At 41.2% G+C, this 13,358-nt stretch overlaps 1 protein-coding gene across 2 annotated transcripts in view; it reads left to right on the plus strand.

Annotated features, from left to right (window-relative positions):
- The window catches only part of UBAP2 (ubiquitin associated protein 2), a 103,047-nt gene that overhangs the window by 44,270 nt on the left and 45,419 nt on the right, over nt 1-13,358 (plus strand). For both annotated transcript variants that reach the window (XM_026661289.2, XM_026661291.2), the window contains exons 8-11: nt 912-1,015; nt 5,561-5,620; nt 7,200-7,252; nt 12,767-12,834. In XM_026661289.2, coding sequence (XP_026517074.1) covers nt 912-1,015; nt 5,561-5,620; nt 7,200-7,252; nt 12,767-12,834 — 285 coding nt within the window. The remainder of the gene's footprint in view (nt 1-911; nt 1,016-5,560; nt 5,621-7,199; nt 7,253-12,766; nt 12,835-13,358) is intronic.

A 13,358-nucleotide genomic window follows, 5' to 3' on the forward strand; every position in this document is an offset into this window, starting at 1 on the left:
AGCTTCCCTCCATTCTTAGTGTTTTATATTTTAGACAATGTTCTTTGCATGTACGTGCACCTTGGTACAGAATCAAAAGAAACTTTTTCCCCTGCTGAACCCACAACTCTAAGGATTTTTCAGTCTTGCCATTAGAACTCTTTTCATCTGGACTGCAGAACTGTAACCTCGTTGCCTCTAGCCATTATTTGCTCTCAGTAACTTTGTGGATCATATCCGTGGTGTCAAGAGAATAAAAATTAGCTTTTTCTCTTCTCTTTCGTGTCTTGGCTGCCTCCACGCCTTAAATAAGCCTTCTCCTTGCTCTTTTCCTCTTCTCACTCCATTCTCATGTGAATAGGCTGAAAAACAACACCCCCCCCCCCCCCTTTTTTTTTTAAACCAACAAATCAATTTCCAGGTCACCATTTGGCTACCTCTTAGATATTGAGCTGTTTTGGCTTCAGTGGGTATTTCAGAACACTTCCGTGCCACCATCTTATTGATACACTACGTGTTGCCCTGGATAAACTTCAGGCACCCTAAAAGCATGTGACATGGGATTCTCATCAGTAGTATCCTGCTGAGAAATGATCAATTGATAAAATTCTGCTGTGACTGTAAACTAGTGTTTAATGAGGATGGGAATGGTTCGCCTGGTATTGCAACTTTTCCAGGAACTAGGTTTTGTTCAGTTTCTTTACAATGACTTTTTTTTATACTGTCCTGGTTTTTGGTGGCACACCCCCACCCTTATTGGGAGTAAAAAGAAATTGACTTTTTTGAAAAACACAAATTATCGAAATATGAAAGACAAGAACTGGTAAAAATCTAATACAAATATAGACCATAAATTGGGGCATTTCATTTTGTGTGGCTTTGGTATTCACTTTCTGCATATTTCTGTTCTTCCCAACCTTTTTAAACCCTAGGACATTTAACCCTGCAGACTACACGGAGACGTCTGCCACAGATGGCTTTGGGCCAAAACCAGAAGTTTGGGAGACTGGTCAGAATGATGCAGATGATGGAACTGGTAAGATGGCTTCCAAAAGTGGAAGAGCTGGAATGAAAAGCTGTAGCAAGTTGCCATTAAAATAACAGCTCTGCTGTGTTTTTTTTTATGAACATCTGAAAATAGTTATACTTCTCACCTGACGTGGGTATTTGCTCACTTATACAGCTTGCTGCAGTACTCCAGCCTCAGGATGGCTGTATATGTACAGCTCTGTGGTTAGACAATGAGAAGAGTAGTTCTCGTTCACAAAATTATAAACAATTCCCCACGAGTCAAGAGAGGTTGAAGGATGGAGCTATTTAAATCCGTTTCCCTATAGGGAATTTTTGATAGGTACATTACGGTGGGATTTTCCAAAGCACATGACTGATTTACAAGCACAAGTCTCATTGAAAGTCATTGGGACTTGTGCCCCTAAGTCACTCAGACACTTCTGAAATTCCTACCGTTACCATACAGGAAGGCAAACAGATTAGTTCCTGAGGTGTGGGAGAGTTCCTAGATCTTGCCATCTTCCAGAACAGGGAATAACTAGAAATGTGAATAGGCCATAGAATGGCTACCAACAGAACAGTCTGTATCTTCATAGGAAGATTAAGAAGGTTTTGTGTTTATTGGTGAAGTCTTAAGGGTGTAATGTTCATTGCTGGTTAGAGGCAGAGACACAGACAGTAGGTTGAAAGGGGAGTGGTCTTGTTTGGGCACTGGAAAGCAAAGAACATAATCTGACTTATCAGTGACTCAGAAAAAGAACAGAATAGCATGCTGCCTCTTTGAGTTCCAGGTCAAGAGATGTAACGAGGGCAAAAAAAAGATTGTGTCAAGCTGGAGAAATGCCACTAATTACAGTAGTCCAGCAAATGGAGGAAAATGGATGACTTCAGCATCTGAGGAATTGCTCACAAGATAGAAGGGTTCTATGCAGGTCATCTTTTTGACAACCCTTCTACTGTCAAATGAAAGGAAAAGGCTGATACTGGTGACCAACTGCTGATGTAAGGAGAAGGATTTCAGCTTCACTGAGCACTGGTGTGAGCCCCTTGTGATGTGACTTTCTGCGTTAGACATTCTCCATTTAGGCGGATAGGAGGCGAATCTCCTCGGTTCAGAGCTGGTATGGCTCCTTAGGCAGACTTTAAACTAGTTGGAAAGGAGCTTTTACTTGGCTCAAAATCTGGCATGTATTTCCAAAATGAATGATTCTGAATAGATTTGTCCTGCAGGAAAACACATATAGCTAGAATAAAGATTATTAATTCACTTATGTTTGTTTTTTAAAAATAAGTTTTAAGGCCAGAAGAGGCAGTAGAAGTGATACTACACGTGAAATCCCGCCTATAATGTTAGCATTGGTGCTTGCTATATAGAGACAGAGAAGAGGTGGGAGGCGGGGCATGCTATTCTAATTATTTTAGAAGCAGTGAAATCCTACTTTAATGAAGAAAGGAAAAGATACAAGAAAGGAGAATCTACACTGAGAAATTGATACTCATCCTCACTTCCTCACCAAGAATGGAGAGCTAGAGAAATTCTTGGATGAGCTATTGATATTTGAAATCATGGGAATGTATGCTAATAGAGGACTCTGCCCAGATGTCTGGGTAACAAGAACAGCTAAATATGACTAAACACAGATTCCTAAGTTACGTAGAGGACAACTTTGTGACCCAGATAGAGGAGCTATCCTTATCTACTTAGCAAGAGTAGAAGAATTCACTGAAAAATGGTGTGGGGGTAATGGAGTTTGGTGCTAAAGCATGAGCCACTGAAGTTCTCCTAGCTCTAAATGGGCTAGAACACATCAGTACAAGGGTATTAAAATCCAGGAAACCAAATTTTGAAGACGATGGAAAGCTGGTGAATGTGGTGCAGTGGGAGGAAAATGTGGGGAGAGAAGCCTGGAACACCATAAAAATTACCATACCGAAGAGCGAGTGACTAGAAGAATAAGAATAATGCAAAGAAACAAGAATGCATGCAAAGCAAAGATAAGGGCAGCAAAAAAAGCAGAATGAGGCGTTCTCTCTAGGTAGGAGCGGAAAGACAGATTGAGAACAGCTTTTGCATGTTTAGCTGGAAGAAAAGTACTGGACAGCTAGTGGAGAAATACTAAACCACAAATTGCAAAACAGTTCAGCCTTTTTAGATTTTTAAAAGATGTCCTTCTAATATCAACTCAGTTTTGAGTTCATCGTACTTGTTAATTTGTCCCCCCCACTAACCAGGCTCAATTTTTCAGCTTTTTAAAAATTCTTCTTAGCTTATGAAATCTGTTTGCACTAAAGATGCCTTAGAATATGTTGTCCTGGGCTGTCACAGATGGCAGAAGAGTCGCAAAAGGGTGCATGGATACTCTCGAGATGTATCATTCTGGGGCATCATGGAAAAGCCAGCAGGTTCCATGATGCTACAATGCAACACCAAAGTATTGCTGATTGTGAAGAGGAAAGGAGAGGAGGAGTCTAAGTAACTTATAGAACCTAAAAAAGTTAAAACACACATCTATTCCAAAGAGTAGAAGGGAGCTGTTTATAACACTTTCCCTGCTATTCGCTTCTTCTGTCCACTATTTTTTTTATAGTTGTAGGGTATGTTATATAAATAGCTTAAAGAGAACTGTTTAAAAATGCAAAATGGATGAACTCTACATGAAAAGCAATAAACCTGAGCACTGTGAGTTGGTAGGTTAATGGGGGTACTTGCCAGGTGGCCAGAGGTGCCCCCAGCTTTCAGATTTTTTGCAATACACTGAATGCGCTCACTTTCTTGTGACTTCTTGCTATGGGAGAAACCTGTAAGCATCTAGAAAATAATGGGATCCTGAGCAATAAACAGCATGGGTTTTATATAGAGTAAGTCAGAGCAGACTCAATCACTTTTTTTAAATGGAATTATAAAATCAGTGAATGAGAAGAATGCAGTAGATGTGATCAAATGTTTACTAAAGTACGGATATTGTGCCTCAAATTTACTAGTAAATGTAATTCAGATTGGCTTGGATATGTGCAGTCCCATGTGATTTATGAAACTGACAGAAGGGCCACAAAGAAAAGAGAGCAATAAACCACAATGTATCAGTCTCAGAGGATGGAGGTAATGGTGTAGCGGGGAAGCTGCAAGGGGTTGGGTTTTAGGTCCATTGTTGAAATGGAAAGAGCATTTTAATGAAAACTGCAGATTATACTAAATTGGGAAGGGCTGTAAATTACAAGGATAACATAAAACAGAGGGGAGCTAGGAACTTTAGAAATAGGGATACAATAAGTTTCACACTCAGAAAGTGCAAGATAATGCATCTGGAGCGAAAGGGGGGAAAAATCCCAAAGGTGTGATCAGTAGCCAGAAATTAGGAGGGAAATAGTAGCAATCACACCAGCAATAAAGAGTAGAATGCACTTTTACTGGCTCGTTGAGCTGCTGCAAAGCAAATAAACCAGCTTTTATGGAAGAAAAATGGAAGCACCCACAGATGGAAATCCAGGATGAAATTTGCATAACAAACATACTTGGAAAAACAAAACACAAACTTTCAATAGAAAGAAGATACTTGTAAAAACTGCAGTGTCCCAGAAGAAGTAGGGCAATAGTGGACAGAAAATTATTCAAGTTTGCAGTGCTGAAAGGTGGCATTAAAGCCAGTGTGATGATTTTTTTGTTTTGTTTTTTGGTCTGCAGAGGTGTGAACACGTTGAAGAGAGGACCTGTTGTGCTTGTAGTAAGATCATACCTGGAATACTGTATGCAGTTCCAGGCCCTTCAATGTAGGAAGACCTTGGCAAATAGGAATTAATTCATAGGAGAGCAACAAAGTAGTTGAGGATGGAGGGATTGACTTTGGAAGCAAGAGTGAGAATGAAATGCGTATAACTTAGCTAATCTTCTAAAATGCGTAGTGGGGGAGATGTGCTCATTGTCTGCAAATGTTTGAAGGGTGCCAATACAGAAAACGGGTTGATCCAGTGGGGGTATAAAATAGGAATGGGATGAACCATTAGGCTGAATGTCAGGGAAATGTCCTAACTGTGGGATCTGTTGGTTTGGAATACTCTCCCAAGGGGACTGGTGGAACCCCCATTCCTGGACTTGCGTAAAACAAAACTATACAAAACACTTGGAGCACTATTGTTTATTATTAAAGTATGGACACAAAATACAGAGACCATCCTTCCCCTGAAGAGCTTTACCATCTACACAAGTCAGACACAGAATAGACAGGAGGATGCATTCTTAAGAGAAACTAATAAAAATACATATAGAACATATCCTGTAGGGAGCAATCCTCCATTGGCCAGGAGGAAGAAGCCAGAGGAAAGGCTGACCTAACTTCAACATCTAAATTATACTAGGGCGCTTCCTCCTGTCTGAAAAGCCATGGACACATGGGCTAGCTTTGGAGTTTGTCCAGGAATTGGAGATCTGGTGAATTTTCCTTGGAAACGCCAAAAATTACTTTGCTTAGCTGCAGGTACATGACTCAACACTTTATATGGAGACCTTCAGTGAGAGGCTATTTGGTATAGTGTGATTGAGAGACATTTCAGGCAATTTTATATTGCTCCACAGAGCCAGCCCAGAGTGGACATTATCTTGCTCAGGACCTGCCAAATAATTGTGGACTCCAAGGTATAAGTCCTCTTTCTTTTTTGGGGGTATGTGTGTGTTGGGGGCAGGGCTGTTCAGACTGCCAAATCAGCAGTGTTCAATCCTACTGTTTATGACTTAGCTGCAATGTAAAACACACAGAGGAATGAACTCAGATATATTGAGATATATATACATCTATATTGATCTAATTAGCGCAGACTGGATTTGATGCTGTCTTCAAGGGGCTTTATTTTAAAATTCATTAATTGCAAATGGTTCAGTGCTGAATACAAGAATGCGATTAAAACGGAGGTGTCTTGCGAAGCTACATTTGATCAAAGGTGATGGAAACTGAAATTTTACTGCTGGTGGGTGCTTCGCTTGTGGTTGTGTAGTTAATTTGGTGGCTCTGTTCCTGGGATAGCCTCAAGCGTGTGTGCCCCAACACCCCTGCTTTCTAATGGTTTCCGACTGTTGTGTGCCCCCTCTCTCCCTTGCTGTTTCCTGTAGAAGAGACCAGTTTTAAAAACATTAAACACGTTTCCTACTGCTGTGCTATTCCTGCACGTGTTCGTCTGCCTGCTGCGCTGCACAGCCTGCTCTCTACAACTTGTGACATAACTGGCTTGGCACCATGCTGCAGCTGGAGTGGCAGGCCAACCGCCATGCTGCCACAGTAGGAATGAGATTTTTTTCCTGTAAAATGGCTCTCTTCCAACCCGGGAAAGTGGACTGGGGTTATTCTGGCCTGAGGAGACAGCCAGCAGGCAGGAAGGGAATGTCCTAGAGGGGACACAACTGTGTGCTTTCAGCTCAGGCGGTACGAACCAGTGATACGCAGACTGAGGCACGCAAACCGCAAGTGGCTCTTGAATGTGTCTTCTGCGGCTTTTTACAGCACACGATGATATTAAAACACTGGGTGATTTAATTATTAGCCAATCTAAGTTATTAACCAATCAGGATGCTTTTACTATGTTGCTTACCAATTGTAGTTGATAAAATAATAATACTTGGTCAGTCATTTTGCTGTGAGAAATATATATATAAAAATAGTAAATAAAAAAATGAATTCACACTACTGTGGCTCTTTTGGGTTATGTTGATCACCGATTTGGCTCCTGAACCACTGAGGTCTGAGTATCACTGGTCCAGATGCAGACTTTGGAAGTCTAAGCAGGTCTTGCTCCACTATGCAGCCAGTATGGATCCCATGTTTATGGTGGTGCAGAGCTCAGATTCTACTCTGCTTTAGGATTCCATCATTAAGTTTAATCATCAGGGAAAGGTGAGTGGGGTGAATGTCTCACCATGCTTGGTGCTATTGAGTATGATGGCTGATTTAAGGACACTGTAGTCTTTCCTTTAACATAAACCATCTCTGGTACCAGAAGGGCTAGAAATATCCTTACATTCTAGAGAACATGTTAAAAATATCTCCCAAAAGACCCTAACTCTGTAGAGCATCTCGTGGTCCTGACCATAATTTCCTGCATGTACTGCATTCATAACTGTAATTAGAGATGGACGGTAAGATGGCTTTTAATGTGCGAACTGAAATATGATATTGAGCCTTAGGATTTGTGCCTAATTTCTCTTCTCTCCCATACTGCAACAGGAGCATGGAAGAATTCGATAGAAGAATGGACGGCAGAAGACTGGAATGAAGATGTAAGTATATGTGGATGAGTAGGCAGCAATTATTCACTCTGTGCTGTCTGTGCATCTCCTTCAGAAGTCAAAAATAAATGTCCTGTGTAATACTTTGCAACATATGGGGGGGTTGTAAGAAAAAAATTTTTTTTAGTTCATTCCTATTTAATGGAGATCATAAAAATCAATTATTTGATGAATTTCATTCTACTTTTTGGTTCAAATAATGTAAAAATATTATTCCTCATTTTATCAGGCTGGGTGAACTATTTGTGAATATAAGAATTTTACATATTTTTTTTACAGTTAAAATATTATTTTCATTCTTAACCCAACTCTACTATTTAGCACTTATGAGAGTTAATCACACACATTTCTCCTTGCATTGTCTAGAGCTTACACCCTTAGCATCATGAGATTTTTTTTTATATAATGATCTTTATGAACTGGTAGATTAAGTATGAAAACTTAGCGACTGACCAAATTTTGATCCATTTTTTCTGTTTATAAGATCTATATCATTCTTTTGACTTTTTTCAAAACATGAGTCAGTCTTCTTTGTGTTAACAGACTTACTTTTTACTATCACATAATCACTTTTTTTTTTTTTTTGGTTACATCCCACCCCCCAACCTATGTCCATGTATTTTTCTCAGGCCAATGGCCTTGCTTCATATCTGTAAAGCATTTAGCACATTTTTGGTAGTCTAATATTAATTAATTAATTAATTACCTGCCAGCCCAGTCTGAGGAACCCACAATAACAAACCACTGTGTGTATGCAGGTTAGAGGAGTTTGGGGTGGAGTGGAGAAATTTGATAAGGAAACAGAGAACTTTAAAAATCAAGGTCCTTCTGCTGTATGTGGACATCAGATATTCTAAGCCCATTTTCCTAAGAGGAGGAGTTTGCTTCAGAATGTTTGGTCGAGACTGGTGGTGGTTTTGGTTCTTACCGGAGAGAGGAGTGTTTCACTTCAAAGACAAATCTGAAAATTATTTCTTAGCTTCCAAGGAGGTTGTAATCTGGAAAGTATTAAAAGTGCTATAAAAGTGCCAAGTATTATTATCCCGTGTACATTCTTGAAAGGTGTCCGTTTTAGATTAATTAGAAATCTGTCTTCTATTTTTTAATGAGGAGTGGTTCTGTTGTTGGTATAGTATAGTCAAATAACTGGGTTTATTACAGGAGCAAGGCCTTATTTGTTCAAAGAAATCTATGCAGGCTAACCCCTGCATCCATTTGGAGCATCGTCGAAGTCATGTGCTTCCATGTGGGCACAGGGGTTGGTCTAGATCAGGGGTAGGCAACCTATGGCATGCGTGCCAAAGGCGGCACGCGAGCTGATTTTCAGTGGCACTCACACTGCCCGGGTCCTGGCCACCGGTCTGGGGGCCTCTGCATTTTAATTTCATTTTAAATGAAGCTTCTTAAACATTTTAAAAACCTTATTTACTTTGCATACAACAATAGTTTAGTTATATATTATAGACTTATAGAAAGAGACCTTCTAAAAACTGGTACGCGAAACCTTAAATTAGAGTGACCAAATGAAGACTCGGCACACTGAAAGGTTGCTGACCCCTGGTCTAGATGGAGCTCATTGCAGGATTGGGGGCTAACTTTGTCTCGCTTCACATCAGGGATCCGTCTATTCTGGCCTGCCAACTACACTCATGCAACAAACTAATGACTTCAGTGGCTGGTCTATTACAAACTGTTAGTGTTAGTGGAATCCAGTCTCTCAGTGGACAAAAGTATTGATTCCTTCACATGGAAAAAGTATAGGTTATTAAAAGGCTCTTTAATCTGGTGGAGAAAGGCATAGCCAGAACCAGTGGCTGGAAGCCAAACCTAAACTAATTTAAATTAGAAATATACTTTAGCCAAGTGCAGATTATGCTTTAGTCAAATGCAAGCTATTGGGCTCAATACAGTGGTAATTGGGTGAAATTTAATGGCCTGTGATATACCGGAGGGCAGACTAAATGATCTAATGGTTTCTTCTGGTCTTAAACTCTACGAATCTAGATACTCTCCATTCTGTTTAAACAGTAATAGACACTTGGAATTACAATATATGAAGATATTGCTTCACCCACCTTGTCTGTCTAATATATGAAATTGTATGTTGTTAAAGGGACAGTGTCAGTGTGAAGGCAAGTCAAATTAAAAGCAAATATATTTTCAGGTACTACAGTTGGTCCTCAGTCTTCCTGCCAGTTTTTACAACCAGTCTCCTATTTAAAAAATAAATGGACAGAAGTGTGATTAAATTGGCAGTGTCCCTTAAACAGGATTTAAGATGGCATGAAAACCATCATTTTCATTTAGTTTTAACTTCTTAGGTCTCAGTAACAGTGTTGCTGGGAGGATGCCTCCCAGCCCGGGTAGATAGACTTGTGCTAACTTGGCTTGATTTAGCATGTTAGAAATAGCATTGTGGCCTTGCAGCACTGGCGGAGGCTAGGACTAGCTACCTGAGCTCCGACCCAGGGGGTTGGGTGGGCTTGCGAACCTGTGCCATAAGGTCCGCACTGCTATTTGTAGTGCGCTAACGCGAGCCAAACTAGCTGTCTACCCAGGCTGGGAGGCACACTCCCAGCTGCAATGTAGACATACCCGTTAGGGTCCTGATTTTGGTGGTTTGTTACTCTTGCTTTGTATTTTGCTTCAGTTCTTAAATACGCATTTTGAGTATTTGCTCCCAAGCCATATTAGCTGGGTGTGGGAGATGGTTGGCAGCTGGTAAACGTTGCATACTTGGTGACTAGGCAAAGGTTTTACAGTTGGAACTTTGCTGATGTTTGTATTTGAAGGGAATGTCTCTGTAAGAAGAGGAGGCGCCCCTGTGAAGTTGACTTTTAAAAACAATTGATGATCATTGTTTGTCATCCACCTATTTCTAGGAATGTGCTAGTACATTAGTGAAGGGTTTGTTTGTTGTGTAGCACAACTGGTTATCCCAGTTACTCAGAAGCAGATAAAACTGCTTCTAAGAAACTCTGGTGGCATCCGTTTCAGCTGCTGCACATGTCATGGGCTCTGACAAATGCCACAATCCCAGCAGACTCTCAAATCTGCTGCTTGTTTACTGTTTGCCACAGTCCGTAGTATAAATGTAATACAGCAGAGCTACTAACCTGCATCTTGGGCGTTGTTTTGCATGCCATTACACTTGGATAAAGAACATTTTTTCCCTTTCATGCCCAAGAGGCACTTTTGAAATTGTCTCAAGTCTGTCAAGCTCTCAGGCCAACCTGCTTTCAGGGTTTGAGAGTGTTTTTAGTCACTGTTGATCTTACTCCAGGTTAAGTGGGCATGGGAAACTGTTAATGTTATATTGAGGATTTAATATTTAACTAAGGGATTGCAGATCACAGCCTACCTCTCCGCTTTTAACTGACCTCTTAGTGCCATAATAATGCAGGAATCTCACAATGCTGCAGAAAAGCATAGTACAGTGTATACTACAATAACACGTAATGGGGGAAGGGTGCTATAGATGGACCAGGAACCTTTACTATGAATTTATTTGGGCTGAAATTAAACGCTTAACCTTCTTTATTGTTCATTATTAAGGCTATGATTTAGTCATGGAGGTCATGGCAGTCACAGATTCCGTGACTTTACCGGACCTCCATGACTTCTACACATCCCCTGCAACTGGGGATGGCTGGAAGCAGGACCCTGCACCCAGGGCCGTGCAGCCAGCCCCGCGGCTTCCGGGAGCTTCCGCTGGGGCTGCGCACTCCAGCCCTGCAGTGTCCCGGGCTAGGCAGGGCCATGCCCCTCAACCCTGCAGCTTCCCAGGGCCGTGCACCCCCCCCCCCCAGCTGTAGACAGGGCTTGGCAGGGGGCTGCAGTCGGGGCTGCACATCCCGGTCCTGCAGCTGCAGCCAGTTCTGGAGAAGGGGCTGTATGTCCCCCGTGGTTGCCTCTTCCCCCCCCGGCTGCAGGTGCTGGAGCTGGGGGCTGTGCTCCCCGCCATGATGGGAAGCTCAGCCTGTCGGGTCCCCCTGAACCCCCCATGGGATTCCATCCCTCCTACCTAGCTATCCCTGGCCCCCAGTTATTTTTAGTAAAGTCACGGACAGGTCACAGGCTCCTTGAATTTTTGTTTATTGCCTGTGACCTGTCCATGACTTTTCCTAAAAATAACCTTGACAAAATCTTAGCCTTATTCATTGTATATATAGTGCTGTGTATGTGTGGTGCTTTACATAACAGATGTGTTTGGAATCTCTGTCCCAAAGAACGAAGTTTAAAATAAGAACCGGCAGAGGCAGCACGGAGGGAACGAGGGAGGGGCTATGAGTTTCACTTTCTCATAACACACCATACTTTGCATGAACTGTGTGCCAGCATAAAATCCAAAACACATTCATCCAGCTCTTCAACCCACTCTTCCAACACCACGGAACTAGATCTTCGCCTCTATTGGTGGGAGGCAGTCACCTTTAAAATACACATCAGAATCCGTCCTGGTATGTAACGCTCAATTTGGATGAACATCGTTCCATAAAAGAACCCTAATCAGATGAGCACTCTTGCAATTTGATTTAGTAACTGTAGCATATTTAGGGATGTAACTCCCAATGATGTTAGTGGAACTGCACACACTGTGGCAGAGATGAATTTGGCTCTTGCTTTCCAAGACCTCAATGGAACTGCTCACATTGTATAAAGTTAAGAACGTGTCAGGCTTTACAGGAGAAGGGACCCAACCTTCAAACTCTAGTGAAATGCTTGCTCACTCCTTTGGTAGGTCAACTGTTCTTAGGCTTGGTCTACACATAAAGTTGTACCGATATAACTAAAGAGATGATTTTATACTGAATTAGTGAAAGGAGAGTAATGTGTGTGAGCACTCTTATATCTGTTTGAACTTTACTTATATCAGTTTAACAGCTATATAAACATAATCACTTATCGGTGTAACTGCATCCACACCAAAAGTGGTTTCATCAGTTTAACGAAGTTGGTTTCTTAAGGCTTGTTTAAACACAAAAGTTGGCTTGGTTTAACTATACTGGTGTAGTAAAAGCAGCACAATTCCCCTAGAGTGGACAGAGTTATGCCAGTAGAAAGATGCTTATATTGTACTGTTATCTTATTCCCTGTCTATTATGAGAATAAACTAATTTATGCCAGTGTAAGGCATCTTTATGCCACTATAACTGCATTCGCATTAGGGTCTGTAATGATATAACTGTTTGGGTAAAAAAAATCACACCCCTAACAGATATAGTTATACTGGTACAAAATCTGTGTGTAGACCAGGCCTTACACCAATGTGTTTAAATCAGTGCAGAACTGTGTACAAGTCCTTATTAAAATTGGGCTGTGTTTTCTTTGTCCTTTAAAGGTGATCTGCAGTGCAACTTGTTACTATGATTTGGTATTACTGATCTCTTTAAGTTACATAACCAGGGTTGGATTATTTATTTTGAATATTGCTGCATGTAAACTTTCAATGCACATATAACTAAAATACACTTTCTCTCTCCTTCTTTCTTCCCCCTTTCTCAGCTTTCTGAAACAAAGGTCTTCACTGCATCTTCTGTTCCAGCTGAGAATCACATCACTCCTGGGCAAAGGTAGGGGAGGATTTACATCTTTGTTCCATTGACTGTTCTCACAGCCTAAACTGTTTCACGCACTCCCTGTAAAGTTGTTGAAGCTTCAGCGTTTGGCACACTTTAAAGTTCCGTTGGATAAAATACTAGAAAACAATCCTGTGTTTGCCCCCAGGAGGTGGCATGGATGTGAATGGACAAGCTCCCGTCTAATCAGATGTTTTGGGGTGAATTTGTTTTAGTATTAACACCTGATTTTATCCAATATTAGGCTCTGACTACACTGTAGCGTACAAGAGGCCATATTAAGTAAATGAAAGGCGTGTGTTCCGAATCCTAATGATGTGTAATGTGGAGCAAATTCAGGCACATGCCTAGTGTTCTGTTCCTGTTTCTGCCACAGAATTCCTATGTGATAATGGGCTAGTTACTTCACTGCTATGTGCGTGAGTTTCCTCATCTACAAAATGGGAATAATACTCACCTCATGGAGGAGGGCAAGCTTGATGCAGTAATATTTGTAAAACACCTTGAGATTCTCAGGT

The sequence above is a fragment of the Terrapene carolina genome, unplaced genomic scaffold (assembly GCF_002925995.2).
Source record: "Terrapene carolina triunguis isolate 2854851 unplaced genomic scaffold, T_m_triunguis-2.0 Scaffold998, whole genome shotgun sequence".
NCBI classification, from domain to species: Eukaryota; Metazoa; Chordata; order Testudines; family Emydidae; genus Terrapene; species Terrapene triunguis.